The sequence below is a fragment of the Pleurodeles waltl genome, chromosome 12, assembly GCF_031143425.1.
Source record: "Pleurodeles waltl isolate 20211129_DDA chromosome 12, aPleWal1.hap1.20221129, whole genome shotgun sequence".
NCBI lineage: Eukaryota > Metazoa > Chordata > Amphibia > Caudata > Salamandridae > Pleurodeles > Pleurodeles waltl.
In genome coordinates this window covers 642826545-642849198 of record NC_090451.1, presented here as the reverse complement: position 1 = coordinate 642849198, position 22654 = coordinate 642826545, and the positions used below count along the sequence as shown (strand labels likewise).

Below are 22654 nucleotides of genomic sequence, written 5' to 3'. Positions count from 1 at the left end.
TAACAATAGGTCCATTGTTTACCATAAAGATAGACTCTGCAGTTGTGGCATGTTGGTGATAGGCAGCAAAGTAATTGGGCTCCCTGTAATCTGTAGAACAAGGTAATAAAGCTGTAAACAAGCAAGTGTCCTACAAGGATCAATTTTTCAACAAAAAAATATCTTTGGTCGCGGTTTCAGAGTCCTATGTAAATGCATCAATCATTTGAAAAATCCAAAGAACATGTACACTCAAGAATGTAAATAATTCAATTTAATATTTAAAAGGATACACAGACAAACAAGTATTTACAATATGTACAAACGGGCCAAACCTCAAGGATGAAACAGTTACAACACTATGTAAAGAACATTTGTGTTTGAGTATCCAACACTGAATGATCAAGGTAGACCTATCCACATTTTGGTCCCTAACTATATAACTCATCCAGTCTCGCCATCAGGACAAACATATAGCAGTCACCAATCCCAATAAATCTGGGCCCTCTTGTACATATTGTAAATCATTGTTCATCTTTGTACCTTTTTCATTTATTTGTTATGGCTAACTGATTTTCACTTTTTACTGCGCCATCACTTGGAGCACATTTTGTGTATTTGATCAGTCTCTTGAAATCTTCTGTTGCAAATATAAAATTGAAATATTTACTTTCTTGGGTGTACATGTTCTTTGGATTTTGCAAATGATTGATGCATTCACATATGAATTTTGAAGCCCACAACCAAAAATACTTTTTGGGTTATAAAATGTATCCTTGTAGAGCACTTGTTTGTTTGCAGCACGTTTGTGATAGGTGGCAGTATTTACTTTAGAGGGAAACTCTACAGTGACGTTGTGCTACCTGTCCATTACCATAGAGGGAGGATCTCTCCTGTGACTGGCTGCTAAAGATAAAGGCAACATTTACTACAGACAGAAGCTCTGCAGTTACAGTGTCTTATTAATAGGGGCAGTGTTTACCATAGAGAGCGACAACTCCTTACCATTAAGAGGGTCTCCGATGTTATAGTCTTCTGTTGAATAGCTGCTTATATCTTCTGTGGAATAATCTGGTGGAAGCTAAGATAAGAAGAATATTACTGTTACGGGTCATTGCGTTACTCACATGGGGTGTTAATCTGTACCTGACACAAAGACCAAGGTCGCTGCTACTGGGAAGTCACAGTGATCGTGTGAGAAAGTCACAGGACTCTGGTACTTGCCCAGCGTTTGGTATTGAAAGCAGGCATTAGGGATCTGTAATTGCAGAAGTCTCCATTACCCTTTTACAAAAGCCATCTGTGGGTCTTTGCTACTGCAAACTGCCACGGGTGTCTTTTACTGATAGAAAATCCCAGGTGTCACCCAGGTGTTTGTTACTGACAGAAGATCTCAGTTGTCTTTTAGTGGCGGAAAGTTTTGTGTGTCTCTCACTGACACAAAGGGCCTGATTACAACTTTGGAGGAGGTGTTAATCTGTCCCAAATGTGACGGATATACCACCAGCCGTATTACGAGTTCCATAGGATATAATAGACTCGTAATACGGCTGGTGGTATATCCATCACTTTACCGTCACTTTTGGGACGGATTAACACTTCCTCCAAAGTTGTAATCAGGCCCAAAGTTGGTTGTTACTGTGACTGACAGAACATCCCGAGTGTCTGCTACTGATGGAAAGTATCTAGTGTATGTTACTGACAGAACATCTCAGGTGTCATTTACTGTTAGAAAGTCTCAGCTGCCTGCTGATATATCATGCAACGTTGAACAGAAACATTCAATTTGTCTGCTAGTGACAGAATGCCTCAGTTGTCTGCAACTGACACAAACTATGTTATTTACAGAGGCCTCAAGTGTCTTTTACTAACACAGCGGCAGGAATGTGTTAATGACAGGTAGCCTGGTATTGACAGAAGGTTCCATGTGCCTGTTCCTAATAAAAGGTTTAAGATGACTGTTACAGTCAGAAAGTCTCGGAGGCCTGTTACGGATAGGCTTTCTGTGACTGACAGAATTCTTCGGTAAATCACTGACTAAATGGCAGTTACTGACAGAAGGTTGCACATGTCTGTTACTGACAGAAGTTCTTGATTATCTGATACCAACAAAATGTGTTTACTAATGATAGGTAATCTGTCACTGACAGAAGATTCCTTGTGTCTTTTACTGACACAAGGTCTTAGATGTCTGGTAATGACAGAAGGTCACATGTATCCTTTACATGTGTATTTTACTGATAAAACGTTTCAGGGCGTCTGTTCCTGACATAAGGTCGTGGATGTCTGTTACTGACAGAAAGTCTTGGAAGTATGTTGCTGACAGAAAGGCTTGGTTGTGTTTCACTCACAGAAGGTCTGTTACCCACAGAAATTCTTGGATGTCTATTACTGACAAACTGTCTGTTACTGACAGAAGGTTCCATATTTCTGTTGTTGACAAAAGTTCTCAGCTGTCTGATAATAACAAAATGTCGCGAGTGTTTGCTAATTACAGGCAATCTGATACTAACAGAAGATTCCTTGTGTCTTTTACTGACAGGTCTCAGGTGTCTGTTTCGAACACTTCTCATGTGTTTGCTAAAGTTAAGAAATCTTTTGATGACAGAAGATTTCATGTGTCTCACTGCTAGAGGTCTCAGCCATCAGCTACTAATGATAGAAGGCTCAATTTGTCTGTTAATTACAAAAGGTTTTAGGCGTCTACAATCATAAGAGGATATGGGTGGCAAGGCGCTTTAAAGTATCCACCTGTCTCCGCTGCTTCACTCACCTGTCATCAGTCGCTGCCTGAATACTGACGTTGGGCCTGAATGTGAGCATGCTCTGATAAAGATCTAACATTAAGGAGTTTGGCTTTTATCAGATACGAGTATTAATTCATATTCTGAGTTTTTGCGGAATAACTTGCAGATTTTGGTGGTTACTGCACCATAATTAGCACTTCCCAGAAATCCCGTGCCTTTTCCCGTTGTTAAATTCTGTCGTGTTTGATATGCATTACTAGTAATCACAATCCCTGCACAAACAGGTGTTTGTGCAGGGACTGCAATTCAAGGGCCCACTTGTAATCAAGCCCATGCAGTTCATTCCAAGTTAGGGTGGGAAAAAGAGAACTAAACGCTGATCAAGGAAAGAAAAGAAAATGGCACAGGTAAAGATGCTGGGAATAAGAAAGAGAAGCCACCAGGTCGACCAAAGACAGAGAAGAAGCAGAATCCAAGAGGCTGGAGACAACCTAGTAGAGAGCAGCCAATTGAAGCCTAGGAGAGAACTTCCACCAGATGCAGCTTTCTGTGCTCCCATGTGTCACTCACCACAGTACTCTGGAGTTCTTCTTCATGTAGCCCAGCATCTGAAAGGGCAAGAGATGATAATGACATGCTCAGAAATTGTATGAGGCTGGGACAGATGTGTAGTACACCTACGGCTAGAGAAGGAAGACTGTTGGGGCTGAACAGACAGGTAAGTTGGCAACATTTGCAGAGAGAAAGGGAAGAATGCCCTAGAGAGAGAAAGCGAGTGAGGCAGAGAGACTTGATGCATATTGGCAGTGAACTGAAAGAGTATCATTTGCACAGAGAGAGATGGAAGAATAGATTTTCTACTGAGATAGAAAGAGTGTATATATATATATATATGTATATATATATATATATATATATATATGGAAAATGTCACTTACCCAGTGTACAAGTGTACATCTGTTCGTGGCATGAGTCGCTACAGATTCACATGCTTTGCACATCCCGCCATCTAGTGTTGGGCTCAGAGTGTTACAAGTTGTTTTTCTACGAAGAAGTCTTTTCGAGTCACGAGATCGAGGGACTCCTCCCATTTCAGCTCCATTGCGCATGGGCGTCGACTCCATCTTAGATTGTTTTCCCCGCAGAGGGTGAGGTAGGAGTTGGGTATTATAGTAATAGTGCCCATGCAATGGAGTGAATATGTATGTACATAATGTAGCTTAAAGTGATATATTTACAAATTTACAAATGTTCAAGATCAACTTCGAAACGGCTACAGGCTCCCGGGGAGGCGGGTGGGCGCATGTGAACCTGCAGCGACTCATGCCACGAACAGATGTACACTGGGCAAGTGACATTTTCCGTTCGATGGAATGTGTAGCTGCAGATACACATGCTTTGCATAGACTAGTAAGCAGTTATCTCCCCAAAAGCGGTGGTTCAGCCTGTAGGGGTTGAAGTTGTTTGAAACAATGTTCGTAGTACTGCTTGGCCTACTGTGGCTTGTTGTGCCGTTAACACATATGAGGCGTAGACCATGTGGCTGCCTTACATATTTCAGTCATTGGAATATTTCCTAGAAAGGCCATGGTAGCACCTTTCTTTCTAGCCGAGTGTGCCTTTGGTGTAATAGGCAGTTCTCTTTTTGCTTTGAGATAACACGTTTGAATGCACTTAACTATCCATCTAGCAATGCCTTGTTTTGAAATTGGATTTCCTGTATAAGGTTTTTGGAAAGCAATAAATAATTGTTTTGTTTTCCGAATTTGTTTTGTTCTGTCAATGTAGTACATTAACGCTCTTTTGATGTCTAATGTATGTAGTGCTCTTTCAGCTACGGAATCTGGCTCTGGGAAGAACACTGGTAGTTCTACTGTTTGAATAAAGTGGAACGGTGATATGACTTTTGGTAAGAATTTAGGATTTGTTCGTAAGACTACTTTATGCTTGTGTATCTGAATAAATGGTTCTTGTATGGTAAATGCTTGTATCTCACTTACTCTTCTTAGAGATGTGATAGCAATTAGAAATGCAACTTTCCATGTTAAGTATTGCATTTCACATGAGTGCATAGGTTCGAAAGGTGGACCCATGAGTCTAGTTAAGACAATGTTGAGGTTCCACAAAGGAACTGGTGGTGTTCTTGGTGGTATAATTCTCTTTAGCCCTTCCATAAAAGCTTTTATGACTGGTATCCTAAATAATGAAGTTGAGTGCGTAATTTGCAGATAAGCTGAAATTGCGGTAAGATGTATTTTAATGGATGAAAAAGCTAGCTTTGACTTTTGCAAATGTAGTAAGTAGCTTACAATGTCTTTAGCAGATGCGTGTAATGGCTGGATTTGATTATTATGGCAATAATAAACAAATCTTTTCCACTTATTTGCATAGCAATGTCTAGTGGTTGGTTTCCTAGCTTGTTTTATGACCTCCATACATTCCTGTGTAAAGTCTAAGTGTCCGAATTCTAAGATTTCAGGAGCCAAATTGCTAGATTCAGCGATGCTGGATTTGGGTGTCTGATCGGTTGTTTGTGTTGAGTTAACAGATCTGGTTTGTTTGGTAGTTTGACATGAGGCACTACTGAGAGGTCTAGTAGTGTTGTGTACCAAGGTTGTCTTGCCCAAGTTGGTGCTATTAGTATGAGTTTGAGTTTGTTTTGACTCAATTTGTTTACCAGATATGGAAGAAGTGGGAGAGGGGGGAAAAGCGTATGCAAATATCCCTGACCAACTCATCCATAACGCATTGCCCTGAGACTGATCCTGTGGGTATCTGGATGCGAAGTTTTGGCATTTTGCGTTTTCTTTTGTTGCAAATAGGTCTATTTGTGGTGTTCCCCATCTTTGGAAGTAAGTGTTTATTATTTGGGGGTGAATCTCCCATTTGTGGATCTGTTGGTGATCCCGAGAGAGATTGTCTGCTAACTGATTCTGAATCCCTGGAATAAACTGTGCTATTAGGCGAATGTGGTTGTGAATCGCCCAATGCCATATTCTTTGTGCCAGGAGACACAACTGTGTTGAGTGTGTTCCTCCCTGTTTGTTGAGATAATACATCGTTGTCATGTTGTTTGTTTTGACGAGGATGTGTTTGTGGCTTATTATGGGTTGAAATGCTTTCAACGCTAGAAATACTGCCAGTAGTTCTAAGTGATTTATGTGAAACTGTCTTTGCTGAGTGTCCCATTGTCCCTGGATGCTGTGTTGATTGAGGTGTGCTCCCCACCCTATCATGGAGGCATCTGTAGTTATTACGTATTGAGGCACTGGGTCTTGGAAAGGCCGCCCTTGGTTTAAATTTATATTGTTCCACCATAGAAGCGAGGTGTATGTTTGGCGGTCTATCAACACTAGATCTAGAAGTTGACCCTGTGCCTGTGACCATTGTGATGCTAGGCACTGTTGTAAGGGCCGCATGTGCAATCTGGCGTTTGGGACAATGGCTATGCATGAGGACATCATGCCTAGTAGTTTCATCACCATCTTGAACTGTATTTTTTGTTTTGGATACATGGCCTGTATTACATTGTGAAATGCTTGTACCCTTTGTGGACTTGGAGTGGCAACCCCTTTTGTTGTGTTGATTGTCGCCCCTAAGTATTGCTGTGTTTGACACAGCTGAAGGTGTGACTTTGTGTAGTTGAGTGAGAAACCTAGTTTGTGGAGGGTTTCGATGACATACTTTGTGTGTTGTGAACACCGTTCTTGCGTGTTGGTTTTGATTAACCAATCGTCTAGGTACGGGAACACGTGTATTTGCTATCTTCTGATATGTGCAGCTACTACTGCCAGGCATTTTGTAAAAACTCTTGGCGCAGTTATCATCCCGAATGGCAACACTTTGAATTGGTAATGTACCCCTTGGAATACAAACCTTAGGTACTTTCTGTGCGAAGGATGTATCGGTATATGGAAGTATGCATCCTTTAGGTCTAGTGTTGTCATGTAGTCTTGTTGTTTGAGCAATGGGATTACGTCCTGTAATGTCACCATGTGAAAGTGATCTGATTTGATGTAGGTATTTAACGTTCTGAGATCTAATATAGGTCTTAGAGTTTTGTCCTTTTTGGGTATGAGAAAGTACAGAGAGTAAACTCCTGTTCCTTTCTGATGAATTGGTACTAATTCTATTGCTTCTTTTTGTAACAACGCTTGAACCTCCAGTTGTAGAAGATTCACGTGTTGTTTTGACATATTGTGTGTTTTCGGTGGGACATTTGGAGGTAATTTGAGAAATTCTATGCAATAACCATGCTGGATAATTGCTAGGACCCAAGTATCTGTTGTTATTTCCTCCCATTGTTTGTAGAACTTGGTTAGCCTCCCCCCCACAGGTGTTATGTGTTGGGGATTTGTGACGTCTAAGTCACTGCTTGTTTTATGGAGTTTTGGGACTTTGGAACTTCCCTCTACTTTTTTGGAATTGTCCCCCTCTATATTGTCCCCGAAAACTTCCCCGCTGATATTGGCTCTGATAAGTGGGCCTTGTTTGTGAGGTTGTGGGTTCTGTGCTTTGTCCTCAAAACTGTTTTACGAAATGTGCCTCTGCTCTGTGGGGAGTAGAGTGCGCCCATGGCTTTGGCCGTATCAGTGTCCTTTTTAAGTTTTTCGATGGCAGTGACCACCTCCGGCCCAAACAACTGCTGTCCGTTAAATGGCATATTCAGCACAGCTTGTTGTATTTCCGGCTTGAATCCTGATGTACGCAGCCATGCATGTCTCCTTATTGTCACTGCTGTGTTTACAGTTCTAGCAGCTGTGTCTGCTGCATCCATTGCTGACCGTATCTGATTGTTTGAGATACTCTGTCTTTCTTCCACCACTTGCTGTGCTCTCTTTTGGAACTCCTTGGGCAAATGTTCTATAAAGTGTTGCATTTCGTCCCAATGAGCCCTATCGTATCTGGCCAACAAAGCCTGTGAGTTGGCAATACGCCACTGGTTTGCTGCCTGTGCCGCCACCCTTTTCCCTGCTGCGTCGAACTTACGACTCTCTTTGTCTGGAGGTGGTGCATCTCCTGAAGTGTGTGAGTTCACCCTCTTGCGAGCTGCCCCTACTACCACTGAGTCCGGTGTTAACTGTTGTGTGATGTACACAAGGTCTGTTGGTGGCGGTTTATATTTTTTCTCCACTCTTGGAGTAATGGCTCTTCCTTTTAGAGGCTCCTCAAACACTTGTTTGGAGTGTTTTAGCATTCCAGGTAGCATGGGGAGACTCTGGTACTGGCTGTGTGTGGACGACAGTGTATTAAATAGAAAGTCGTCTTCAATTGGCTCTGCATGCAGGCTGACATTATGAAACGCTGCTGCCCTTGACACCACCTGTGCGTAGGCTGTACTATCTTCTGGTGGTGACAGTCTAGCTGGATAACAGTCAGGACTGTTATCTGACACTGGTGCATCATAAAGATCCCACACGTCTGGATCATCCTGACTCATCCCTGTATGAGTTGGGGATTGCATCATTGGTGGAGTGGCTACCGGTGATGGTTGCGGAGAGCGTCGTGGAGACGGTGGCAGGGTTACTTGTTTAGCCACCTTTGCCTGTGGCTGCTTGTCTTTCTCTTGGAAGGCAAGTTTGCGTTTCATTCGAATTGGAGGGAGAGTGCTGATCTTCCCTGTTTCTTTTTGGATGTGGAGCCTTCTTTGGGTGTAGTCTGGCTCCATTGTCTCTAGTTCCTGTCCAAATCTATGTGTTTGCATTTGTGAGGACAGGCCTTGTTCCTCTGTGTAGGAACTTGATTTCGGTTCCGAGGCCGGATGTTTCGGTATCAAAACCTTTTCGGCTGCCTTTTTCGGTTCAGACAACACTTTTTTGCTCTTCGGCGTACAGAGTTCTCGGTGCCGGCTTGTTTCGGTGCCGCTCTCTCGGTGCCGAGATTGCTCTGACCCGGTGTCTCAGGGTCGAGTCTGCTCTGACCCGGTGTCTCGGGGTCGAGTGTGCTCTGTGCCGGTATCTCGACCGGAGTCGGATGACTTCGACACATGCATGTCCTTTTTCGGTGCCGATGCCCGGTCACCTATTTTTCTGGTTAAGCCATGGCCTGTTGGCGGTGGCGTCCCCTGGGCTTTACTGCTTTTTACGTGAGTCTTGTGTATCGACGTCTTACTCACGGTTTTCGGCGTCTGTTCAGGATCGACCTATTCCGAGTCCGAATCCTCGATGAAGAAGGCTTCCTCTTCTTCCTCCATGTGTTTTAGTCCTGTCGGCACCGACGCCATCTGTAATCTTCTTGCTCTTCGGTCCCTTAAAGTCTTTCTGGACCGAAATGCTCGACAGGCCTCAGAGGTATCCTCTTTGTGTTCTGGCGACAAACACAAATTACAGACCAGATGCTGATCTGTGTAAGGATACTTGTTGTGGCATTCGGGGCAGAAGCAGAATGGGGTCCGTTCCATTAGCCTTGAAGACGCACGCGGTCGGGCCCACGAGGCCCAGCCGGGGAATCGAAAACCCCGAAGGGCCGCCGGAGCTCTTCCGAATTAGGTGTTGATCTGTTGTAGCTAACCCCATACCCAACGCTAACAATACCGTCGAATTTTCTGAGTTTTTCACTAACTTTCCGAACCGAAGCACAGAGCGAAAAGGAACACGTCCGAACCCGATGGTGGAAAGAAAACAATCTAAGATGGAGTCAACGCCCATGCGCAATGGAGCCGAAATGGGAGGAGTCCCTCGATCTCGTGACTCGAAAAGACTTCTTCAAAGAAAAACAACTTGTAACACTCCGAGCCCAACACTAGATTGCGGGATGTGCAAAGCATGTGTATCTGCAGCTACACATGCCATCGAATATATATATATATATATATATATATATATATATATATATATATATATATATATATATATATATATATATATATATATATATATATATATATATATATATATATATATATATATATATATATATATATATATATATATAGGGAAAATGTCACTTACCCAGTGTACATCTGTTCGTGGCATGTAGTGTTGCAGATTCACATGCTAGTCCCGCAAAATCCCGCCATCTAGTGTTGGGCTCAGAGTGTTACAAGATGTTTTTCTTCGAAGAAGTCTTTTTTCCGAGTCAATATCTTTTTACCTTAAGCGTATCATTGCACCAAGAACCCCACCAGTTCCTGCATGGAATCTGAATATTGTACTCACAAGATTAATGGGACCACCATTTGAGCCCATGTATTCATGTGATATTCAATTTCTAACTTGGAAAGTTGCTTTCTCAGTAGCAATTACTTCATTAAGAAGAGTTAGTTAAATACAAGCATTCACTCTGGAGGAACCTTTTTTCCAAGTACAAATACATAAAGTAGTACATAGGACAAATCCTAAATTTTTGCCAAAAGTAGTTTCTCCTTTTCACATTAACCAACAGTGGAATTGCCGGTCTTCTACCCACAGCCAGACTCAACTGCTGAAAGAGCTCTTCATACTCTTGACCTTAAAAGAGCTCTAATGTGCTATGTTGATAGAACAAAAGAGTTTAGAAAAATGAAACAGCTTTTCGTTGCTTTTCGGCAACCACATAAAGGAAATCCTATCACTAAACAAGGACTAGCTAGATGGATTGTAAAATGTATCCAAACATGTTAAATTAAAGCAAAAAGACAACTTTATATAACACCTAAAGCACATTCCACTAGGAAAAAAGGGGCTTCCATGGCTTTTCTAGGTAACATACCAATGGCAGACATATGTAAAGCTGCCACATGGTTGACTCCACATACATTTACAAAACATTACTGTGTGGATGTATTTTCAAAACAACAGGCCAATGTTGGTCAAGCTGTACTTAAAACTTTATTTCAAACAACTTCAACTCCTACAGCGTAGCCACAGCTGTTTTTGGGAGAAGGACTGCTTTTTAGTTTCTGCATAGCATGTGTATCTGCAGCTACACATGCCATTGAACGGAAAATGTCACTTACCCCGTGTACATCTGTTCGTGGCATGTAGTGCTGCAGATTCACATGCACCCTCCCTCCTCCCCGAAGCATGTAGTTGTTGCAGTATTTATTTGTACATATGTATATTTATTTATATATAATTATTTTACATTTACATGGACATCTTATTTACTTACTACATTTAGTTGTACATTTACATTCTTTCACTCTGTCACTCCTTCCTACACCCTTCTGCGGGAAAACAATCTAACAAAGGAGTCGATGCCCATGCGCACTATCAACGAAAGGAGGAGCCATTCGATCCTGTGACTTGAAAAAAAGACTTCTTTGAAGAAAAACAACTTGTAACACTCCAAGCCCAACACTAGATGGCGGGACTTGGCGGGACTATGCATAGCATGTGTACCTGCAGCTACACGTGCCATTGAACATATATATACACACACACATATAGAAATATATATACAGAGAGAGAGAGACCGTGAGAGACAGCAGATCAATATCTGCAGAGATACAGAAGGAAGCTTATCCTCTGCAGAGAGTAAATGAAAAAGTGCCTTATCTGCAGAGACAGACAGAGGATCCATATCTACAGAGAGAGATTAACAGTGGATTCATATCTGCATAGAAACAGAATGAAGCTTGGAAGGGAAGGAAGAGTGCCTTGTATGCAGAGGCAGGCAGGGAATCCATATCTGCAGAGAGAGAGAGACAGAGAGGAACAGTGGATCCTTATCTGCAGAGAGGCTGTGGGAAGATTGTCATATGAAGAGAGAGGAGGAAGTGTGCCTAATATTCAGATACAGAAAAGAGTGATATACCTGCAGACAGATGGAACATCTAAAGTCATATCTACAGAGAGGAAGGAGAGTTCCTTCTGAGCAAAGAAAGGCAGTAGAGATTTTGTCTGTAGAGCAATATCCGGAGAGAGATAGAAGAATGAGTGTCATATTTAGAGTCAAGGAAGAGAGAATCTGCAAGAACAAGTATGATGTCTGCCGTATCACAGGGCAGACATCTCTGCAGAGACAGCTGAAACAGCATTACATATACAAAGGGATGAGTGTGCTGTCATCTACAAAAAAAAGGATGAAGAGTGCCCCATCTGCAGAGAGAGAAGGGAGCCATATCTGTGCAGAGTGTTAAATATGCAGAAAGAGGGTATATGAAGAAATGTGTCATAGTGTCAGAGTGTGAATCAAGAGTGCCTCATCTCTAGAGGGACAGAAGAGAAGAACCATATGTGCAGTGGTATCGAAGAAATATACTATAACCAAAGAGGGGCAGATAGAAAAGTGCCTTGTCTGCAGAGAGAAAAGCCATGGCTTCCCACAGACAAGAGCAAGTATTATACCAGTAGGAGCAGAGAAAGCCATACCTGAAGCAAGAGAAGGAAGAGTGAACTAACCTGCAAAGTGAGGAGTGCTCCATCTGCAGAGACAGATCGAAAAGTGCATTTCTGCAGAAGGGGGTGTGCTATGGTAGCAAGTATGAATGCCATCTCTGCAGTGCACATCATCGCATACCTGCAGATGTGTGAATCAGAGCCGCAAAGCCGGGCAAAAGTGTCAGAACTGAAGCGAGAGCCACATGGGATATAAAAAGAGGACGTAGAGCTAACTATGCAGAAATAGGGATGACACAGGTACAGAGGGGCACCTAACAACAGAATGCACAAAGAAGAAAGACATTCACACATGCATGGTGGAGTGCCACAAGTGAAGAGCAGGTGTTACAACTGACAGTCTGAGAGCTAGCTGAGTTAGAAAGGCTCTCTCTTTTGTGTCTTTGTTTTGGGTTTCTCTGCCTAGGAATTCTGAACCTGCTCCTTTATCTTACACAAGGGGACAAATCTGGTTGGGAAATGTTAATAGCAGTGTGAACCCATACCCAGGGGTGCACCAACTGATACTATTATGACTGCAGGACTAGGATAAATACAGGGTTGGAACCTAGGTCAGAGTGCCAGCCTTCTCATGGACCGGTGGCAGGAATCAGTCAGGGGGATGAATGAAAATAACTTTGGTGCCAGAGTCGAGATCTCTCATTGCTTGCGTCCTTCTGGACAAACCTCATCATAAGATTAGTGTAGACTGCCAGAAGTAAAGGAGGAACTGCCCCCAAAAATATCCAAACAAATACAAATTTATGTCTTTGTGGGTGCTCACCCACTTCTAATGCCTATGCCGTATCCGTGTCCTGGCAACACCCATTTCTGAAGACCTAAACTTACTGGAGGAAAATACACTCTGATAGACATAGGGTCAGAAACTCCTCTAAACGCGATTCTGTGACTCACGACATGGAGTCCTGCCTAAATAGCTTTTTGTTTGTTTGTGATCATACGTATAATTTGTGCTGCCAACATATTTTGAGAAACAGACTACGTAATCTACTATGTTGTGAAAACGTTGGCCACCATGAGACACATACACACACACACACACACACACACACACACAGCTGGCCGTACCAGTCCAAGGGACACCGATGGCCTCCGGGCTCCAGTGACTCCAAGACCCATGTCCAAATTCCTCCTGTGCTCTCACCTGGACCACGTGCCTCCGGCCAGTCAAGGCATCTACAATGAGGCAGGAGGACTTTAGCTGGATGAGTGCCTGAAACAATCAAAAACTTAGGTGACAAAGTGTAGAGCACATCCAAGCACCAAACCACAACTGGACAGCTGATGGGGCAGTTACAAGTGAAGACGCACAGGATGTATCTAAAAGCTACTACGTTTATATTTAAAGGGAGAGCACATGAGACACAGATAAAGATTTACTACATCTGTATCCCTAGTTAAACAATTTGACAAATCAGGTGATCTTTCCATTCTTTCATATGTTAATGTCCAAGGAGAAGTATGTAGATCGGTCACAATAGCAAAGAATCAAATAAAATGTTGCCTTTTCTTGTTGATGGAAAGTGAGAAAAAAAATGAAAATATGAGAACTGGGCATTACGCTTCCAGTTCTACTCTAGGTCAAAAGACAAAGGCCATGCCAAAATAAATGTAGCATTAGTTGGAAAATTGCTGTGAAATGTTAAACTAAACAATGCTACTCTTAGTGTGTCTGGAAGAAGTCAAAATATCATTAGTAAGGAACATAATATTGGATTAAAAATGTATATAACTAGAATTTCTATAAGGGAAAATTGAGCATTTGAAGGCTATCAACATTCATGCTTATACTTTCTACACAAGTTCCCCAAAAACATTATTTAGTCTCCGTAACTCTCTTAGTCAGTTCATCACTTAATGGACGAGCGACTCCTTAAAATACAATACAGGCTTAGTCAGAATTGAAGCACAAAATTGATGATAAATTATTAACCAAATTCGCACAATATCCTAATTTGAGAATAAAAATACTATATTAAAGCCATTATAGTGGATGGGTGACTCATTACACACTCGTTGGGCAGGTTATTACTAAATATAAATATAAGGATTTTGCCTTCCCTATTTTCTTTCTTCTATGTTGTAACTAAGTTTAGTACTGATACTGACGCCTTTCTCCAAAAATAACTACAACTTATTACGCTTCAGTGCATGGGTATGCCCTCTGCGTTTGTCACCTATACACACCTATAATCCAAAAGAAACCTTGGCAAAGCCTATTGGTATGGCCTTGTCAAGCTTACTAAATTTATTTATTTATTGCAAATATATGTGATAGGAATTAAAAACGGAAAAATAACGTAGTAAAAAAGGTTTCTGTCTGCTCGTGGTGTACATGTTTTTTTTTTTAAAGCACAATGGACCGATTGCAACTACAAACAAAACTACGAAAAAATTAAAGCAGAGCTGAAAACAGAAATTGGAATATCAAACCTAACACTGGAGCCCATAGCTTTTTAAATGGATGTGGGCATGTACAACAGCACAAAACTGTCACTCACAGTGTAGAGAGTCAATGGCTGAAGCGTGTGGCCCCACTGTCCTAAACTGTGGGCTCGGGTGGGCGGAAGCAAACTTTGAGTAACATTTGAAAAATCCAGTAGATGAAGAGGGGTGGCCAAAAGTTATTTTGCGTATATATTTGCAAAATCTGCATGAAAGAACATTTGGATTCGAATTGTTCTCATAAATTCTACTGAACACTCCTAGTTCCAGATCTCCACAAATAAAGCTGATGGGCCATTCTCAAACAGGTGTAAAGGAATTCTATCTTTCTTAACTTGTGCCAGTATATTCGTATATTGATTAAAGCAAACATTGGGGAAATGTGAGGGGAATCCTAATGCTTGTCTGTAAGGTCCACAGGCTAACCAGTGAGATGTATCTTAGAACTGTAGAAAGTTTACGATATTTTTTCACACTGAAGATTGTCTGTCTTCCCAAAGAAGTGTCTGGCATGGTCAATTGAAAACCATTTTTCCTATTTCAATGCACTTTTAAATGTGTGCATCGCCAGTCCAAGAGTAAAGGGGACGTATCAGAGAACATGCTTGTGTTCTAGGGGTGTGAAAAAAGGAAGAAACATTTTTCATATTTTCTGTAAACTTATGATTGTGGGTTTTCATGATCTGGATATTCCCCACAAAAAGGTTTAGGGCACCCAACCGTTATGCCAGGAAATGAATGGCAATTTTACAATTTCACAAGCTTGGCGTTCCTACGAACAGGGGTTGGTGTTGGAAATCACATTCACATTCTTGCAGCGTTTCCAGCATGTATGTTAGAAGTTTTTGCTGGACCCTAGTCAGAAAACTCACTGCATTTTGCCCAGTCTACTGTTGTCAGCCATAGTAGATGATCCCTCATGAAGGAAGCTGGCTTGTTGCAAAATCTATTAACATGTTTCAGAACCAGGACAGGGCTCTGAAAAAAAAGAGGACCATGGGAAATATACTCCACTTCAGAGGGGCGTTGTATGAAAGTTCCACTGTTGGCATGGAACCCCCCCCACCACCACCACCACCACACAAACACACTTTTTGCCTAATGTTGATGCCAACTTTGACTGAAAGTGTGCTGGGACCCTGCTAACCAGGCCTCAGCACCAGTGTTCTTCCCCTAAAACTGTACCTTTGTTCCCACAATTGGCACAGCCCTAGCACACAGTTAAGTCCATTGTAAAAGGTACCCATGGTACCAAGGGCCCTGAGGCCAGGGAAGGTTTCTAAGGACTGCAGCATTTAATATGCCACCCAAGGGGACCCCTCACTCAGCACATGCACACTGCCTTGCAGCTTGTGTGTGCTGGTGGGGAGAAAAATACAAAGTCGACATGGCACCCCTCTCAGGGTGCCGTGCCCACAAACCACTGCCTGGGGCATAGGTAGGTCACCCCACTAGCAGGCCTTACAGCCCTAAGGCAGGGTGCACTATACCATAGGTGAGGGCATAGATGCATGTGAAATATGCCCCTACACAGTGTCGAAGTCCATTCTTAGACATTGTAAGTGAAGTGTGGCCACATTGAGCTTATGGGCTGGGAGTTTGCCATTACGAACTCCACAGCTCCATAATGGCTTCACTGAATACTGGGAACTTGGTATCAAAGCTCTCAGCACAATAAACCCACACTGATGCCAGTGTGCGATTGATTGAGAAATGAACATAGAGGGCATCTTAGAGATGCCCCCCACATGGGTTGAGTGTCTTTGTGCACTCTGTGGTCAGAAACAAAGCCTGTCCTGGGTAGAGGTGCTTCACACCTCCCCCCTGCAGGAACTGTAACACCTGGCGGTGAGCCTTCAAGGCTCAAGCCTCGGGTAACAGTGCCCCAGGGCACTCCAGCTAGTGAAGATGCCCGCCCCGAGACAAAGCCCCATTTTTGGCGGCAAGTCCAGCAGGAAATTAGGGAGAACGGGGAGGAGTGACCACCCCTAAGGTGTCCAGAGCTGAGATGACCCCCTCCCTGCAGAATCCTCCATCTTGGTTTGAAGGACAGGGACCAAGAGGGATAGGAATGTGCTACCCTCCCCAAAGAGAGTGGGCACAAGGAGGGTGTAGCCACTGGCTACTGCCCTCTGACCCCTAAAACGCCCCTAAATCTGGGATTTAAGGGCCTCCCTGAACCCAGCTCACCAGATTCCTGGTGACCTATAAGAAGAAGAAGGACTGCTAAGCTGAAACCCCCAGCAGAGAAGAAGGAAGACGACAACTGCTTCGGCCCCAGCCCTACTGGCCTGTCTCCTGCTTCAAAGAACCTGAAAAAAGACCAGTAACACGTCCAGCAGGCCCAGCAACCTCTGCTAACTCCAGAGGACTGCCCTGCACCCAAAAGGACCAAGAACTCCAGAGGACAGCGGCTCTGTCTAAAGAAACCTACAACCAAGGACTCCCACTTCACTTTAGATGAGTCAGTCTTTACCCCTGTGCACCAGAAACCCATGGCCCATGTCCAGGTGGTCCATCCAGCAAGAGAGGGTCCCCAGGCGATTGTGGGCAAGTGCCCATCCTGGGTTGACCTCTCCACCCCTCAACAACGACGCCTATAGAGGGAATCCCGAGGACCCCCCTGACCTCGATGCTCCGGACAAAGATATCTGACGCCTAAGAACACACTGCACCCACAGCCCCCAGGCCTTGGAGAAACTGACCCCCCTGGTGCCTCAACATTCAGAAAGCGGCCCGCCTCCCTGTCCGACCAGTAGTATGCCCCGAGACACCCCCTCCCCACCAGACCTCACCTGCAGCCTCTGAGTGACCCCCAGGGTCTCCTCATAGACCAGCATTGGGAACCTGAAATCCTGTTTGCACCCTGCACCTGGCTGCCCCTGTGCAGCTGAGGATGTGTGTTTGGTGCCTACTTGTGGTCCCTCCAGTGCTCTTCTAATTCCCCCTGGTTTGCCCTCTGGGTGTGGGTACTTACCTGCTGGCTGACCTGATTCAGAGTACCCCCTATCTCCATAGAAGGCCATGCTAAATTTGCTCAACTTTGACCTCTGCACCCGGCCGGCCCCATGTTGCTGGTGGTGGGTGTTTGGGGTTAACTTGAACCCCAACCGGTGGACTTCCTCAAACCTGGAGAATGAAACTGAAAGTGTTGTACTTACCTGTAAAACGACCTAACATTTCTTCCCCTCGGGAACTGTTTCTAAAAATTGCACTGTCCATTTTTAAAACAGATTATTGACAATATTTCAAGAACGGTATTACTTATCTATTTCAAACAAAGTACTGCTGATACCTGTGTGAAATACAACACTTTTAAGGTACTTACCTGCAACTTGAATCTTGTGGTTCTAAAAATAAATCAAGAACATTTATTTTTGCTATATAAAAACCATTGGCCTGGAGTTAAGTCATTAAGTGTGTGCGTCTTCTATTTTCTGTGTGTGTACAACAAATGCTTTGCACTACCCTCTGATAAGCCTAACTGCTCAACCACACTACCACAAAAGAGAGCATTAATATTATCTACTTTGGCCTCTGTTAAGCCTCTGTGGAACCCCTGGACTCCGTGCACACTCTATCTCACTCTCATATAGTATATACAGAGCCAGATTCCTACAGGCGTGTTGTTCGACTCCTTCGTGAACCGGGTCCCTAGTGACCAACCAAACTGTCATACCACTCACTGGTAGAGGTGCACAGACCAGTAAGCACTATCCGGTGCAAAAGACCAGTGAACACTGCCAATCACAGAACAATCGAGACCTGGGAAGCACAGTCTGACAATGTCTGTTACAAATTGCTTTGGCCTTGGCTTAGTTCAACTTTGTGAGAACAGGTTAAATGACAAAATGTGGTAATTATAGTGCATGTTAAGAAAACATTATTGAATAACTAAACTCAAGAGAAAACTATATATATATATATATATATATATATATATATATATATATATATATATATGGAAAATGTCACTTACCCAGTGTACATCTGTTCGTGGCTGTGGCGGTATCTCGACCGGAGTCGGATGACTTCGACACCAGCATGCCCTTTTTCGGTGCCTTGGATGGGTCACCTATTTTTCGGGTTAAGCCATGGCCTGTTGGCGGTGGTGTCCCCTGGGCTTTTGTAGACTTCTTGTGAGTCTTTATTTTCGACGTCTTACTCACGGTTTTGGTTGTTTCTTCGGCGTCGAGTTCTTCCGAATCCGACTCGCGGACGGAGAAAGCTTCTTCTTCCTCCTCGAAACGATCTTGACCTGTCGGCGTGGACGCCATTTGTAGTCTCCTGGCTCTTCGGTCTCTCAGCGTCTTCCTCGACCGAAACGCTCGACAGGCTTCACAAGTATCCTCCTTGTGCTCGGGGGACAAGCACAAGTTACAGACCAGATGGTGATCCGTATACGGATGCTTGTGATGGCATTTTGGGCAGAAGCGGAATGGGGTCCGTTCCATGAGCCTTGAAGTCGCACGTGGCCGGGCCGACCAGGCCCCGACGGGGGATCGAAAAAACCCCGAAGGGTCACCGGAGCTCTTCAAAATTCGGTGTCGATTTGTTCTAACTAACCCGATACCGAACGCAAACAATACCGACGTTTTTTTCCGAGATTCTAACTAACTTTCCGACCTGAAGCACGGAGCGAAAAGGAACACGTCCGAACCCGATGGCGGAAAAAAAACAATCTAAGATGGAGTCGACACCCATGCGCAATGGAATCGAAGTGGGAGGAGTCCCTCGGTCTCGTGACTCGAAAAGACTTCTTCGAAGAAAAACAACTTGTAACACTCCGAACCCAACACCAGACGGCGGACTGTGCACAGCATGTGTATCTGCAGCTACACATGCCATCGAACATATATATATATATGGAAAATGTCACTTACCCAGTGTACATCTGTTCGTGGCATTAGTCACTGCAGATTCACATGCTGTGCACATCCCGCCATCTGGTGTTGGGCTCCGAGTGTTACAAGTTGTTTTTCTTCGAAGAAGTCTTTTCGAGTCACGAGATCGAGGGACTCCTCCCATTTCGGCTCCATTGCGCATGGGCGTCGACTCCATCTTAGATTGTTTTCCCCGCAGAGGGTGAGGTAGGAGTTGTGTATGCTAGTAATAGTGCCCATGCAATGGAGTGAATACGTATGTACATAATGTAGTTTAAAGTAATATATTTACAAATTTACAAATGTTCAAGATCAACTTCTAAACGGCTACAGGCTCCCGGGGAGGCGGGTGGGCGCATGTGAATCTGCAGCGACTAATGCCACAAACAGATGTACACTGGGTAAGTGACATTTTCCGTTCGATGGCATGTGTAGCTGCAGATACACATGCTGTGCATAGACTAGTAAGCAGTTATCTCCCCAAAAGTGGTGGTTCAGCCTGTAGGAGTTGAAGTTGTTTGAAACAATGTTCGTAGTACTGCTTGACCTACTGTGGCTTGTTGTGCCATTAAAACATCTACACAGTAGTGTTTGGTAAATGTATGAGGCGTAGACCATGTAGCTGCCTTACATATTTCGGTCATTGGAATATTTCCTAGAAAGGCCATGGTAGCACCTTTCTTTCTAGTTGAGTGTGCCTTTGGTGTAATAGGCAGTTCTCTTTTTGCTTTAAGATAACAGGTTTGAATGCACTTAACTATCCATCTAGCAATGCCTTGTTTAGAAAATGGATTTCTTGTATGAGGTTTTTGGAAAGCAATAAATAATTGTTTTGTTTTTCGAATTAGCTTTGTTCTGTCAATGTAGTACATTAACGCTCTTTTGATGTCTAATGTATGTAGTGCTCTTTCAGCTACAGAATCTGGCTGTGGGAAGAACACTGGTAATTCTACTGTTTGATTCAAGTGGAACTGTGATATGACTTTTGGTAAAAATTTAGGATTTGTCCGTAGAACTACTTTATGCTTGTGTATTTGAATAAATGGTTCTTGTATGGTAAATGCTTGAATCTCACTTACTCTTCTTAGAGATGTGATGGCAATTAAAAATGCAACTTTCCATGTTAAGTATTGCATTTCACAAGAGTGCATGGGCTCAAAAGGTGGACCCATGAGTCGTGTTAAGACAATGTTGAGGTTCCATGAAGGAACTGGTGGTGTTCTTGGTGGTATAATTCTCTTTAGGCCTTCCATAAACGCTTTTATGACTGGTATCCTAAATTGTGAAGTTGAGTGCGTAATTTGCAGGTAAGTTGATATTGCGGTAAGATGTATCTTAATGGAAGAAAAAGCTAGCTTTGACTTTTGCAAATGTAGTAAGTATCTAACGATGTCGTTGGCAGATGCGTGTAAGGGTTGAATTTTATTATTATGGCATTAATAAACAAATCTTTTCCACTTATTTGCATAGCAATGTCTAGTGGTAGGTTTCCTAGCTTGTTTTATGACCTCCATACATTCCTGTGTAAGGTCTAAGTGTCCGAACTCTAGGACTTCAGGAGCCAAATTGCTAGATTCAGCGATGCTGGATTTGGATGCCTGATCAGTTGTTTGTGTTGCGTTAACAGATCTGGTCTGTTTGGTAGTTTGACATGAGGCACTACTGAGAGGTCTAGTAGTGTTGTGTACCAAGGTTGTCTTGCCCATGTTGGCGCTATTAGTATGAGTCTGAGTTTGTTTTGACTCAACTTGTTTACCAGATATGGAAGGAGTGGGAGAGGGGGGAAAAGCGTAAGCAAATATCCCTGACCAACTCATCCATAACGCATTGCCCTGAGACTGATCTTGTGGGTACCTGGATGCGAAGTTTCGGCATTTTGCATATTCCTTTGTTGCAAATAGATCTATTTGTGGTGTTCCCCAATTCTGGAAGTAAGTGTTCAGTATTTGGGGGTGAATCTCCCATTCGTGGATCTGTTGGTGATCCCGAGAGAGATTGTCTGCTAACTGATTCTGAATTCCTGGAATAAATTGTGCTATTAGGCGAATGTGGTTGTGAATCGCCCAATGCCATATTCTCTGTGCCAGGAGACACAACTGTGTTGAGTGTGTCCCTCCCTGTTTGTTTAGGTAATACATCGTTGTCATGTTGTCTGTTTTGACAAGAATGTGTTTGTGGCTTATTATGGGTTGAAATGCTTTCAGCGCTAGAAATACTGCCAATAGTTCTAAGTGATTTATGTGAAACTGTTTTTGCTGAGGGTCCCATTGTCCTTGGATGCTGTGTTGATTAAGGTGTGCTCCCCACCCTATCATGGAGGCATCTGTCGTTATTACATATTGTGGCACTGGATCTTGGAAAGGCCGCCCTTGGTTTAAATTTATACTGTTCCACCATTGAAGCGAGGTGTATGTTTGGCGGTCTACCAACACCAGATCTAGAAGTTGACCCTGTGCCTGTGACCATTGTGATGCTAGGCACTGTTGTAAGGGCCCCATGTGCAACCTTGCGTTTGGGACAATGGCTATGCATGATGACATCATGCCTAGGAGTTTCATCACCATTTTGACTTGTATCTTTTGTTTTGGATACATGGCCTGTATTACATTGTGAAATGCCTGAACCCTTTGTGGGCTTGGAGTGGCAATCCCTTTTGCTGTGTTGATTGTCGCCCCTAAGTATTGCTGTGTTTGACACGGCAGAAGGTGTGACTTTGTGTAGTTGATTGTGAAACCTAGTTTGTGGAGGGTTTCTATGACATACTTTGTGTGTTGTGAACACCGTTCTAGCGTGTTGGTTTTGATTAACCAATCGTCTAGGTACGGGAACACATGTATTTGCTGCCTTCTGATATGTGCAGCTACGACTGCCAGGCATTTTGTAAAAACTCTTGGCGCAGTTGTTATTCCGAATGGCAACACCTTGAATTGGTAATGTACCCCTTGGAATACAAACCTTAAGTACTTTCTGTGTGAAGGATGTATCGGTATATGGAAATATGCATCCTTTAGGTCTAATGTTGTCATGTAGTATTGTTGTTTGAGCAGTGGGATTACGTCCTGTAATGTCACCATGTGAAAGTGATCTGATTTGATGTAGGTATTTAATGTTCTGAGATCTAATATAGGTCTCAGACTCTTGTCTTTTTGGGGTATGAGAAAGTACAGAGAGTAAACTCCTGTTCCTTTCTGTTGGTTTGGTACTAATTATATTGCTTCTTTCTGTAGCAATGCCTGAACTTCTAGTCCTAGAAGATCTATATGTTGTTTTGACATATTGT

The 22654-nt window shown here is 43.2% G+C and overlaps 1 protein-coding gene across 1 annotated transcript in view; it reads right to left on the bottom strand.

Moving 5' to 3' along the window:
• Positions 1–22654, bottom strand: part of IL6R (interleukin 6 receptor) — an 82440-nt gene that overhangs the window by 5178 nt on the left and 54608 nt on the right. The window contains exons 6-8 of the mRNA XM_069218201.1: positions 13115–13259; positions 3297–3334; positions 985–1060 (exon numbers count right to left, since the gene is read on the bottom strand). Of these exons, the coding sequence (XP_069074302.1) occupies positions 985–1060; positions 3297–3334; positions 13115–13259 (259 nt within the window). The remainder of the gene's footprint in view (positions 1–984; positions 1061–3296; positions 3335–13114; positions 13260–22654) is intronic.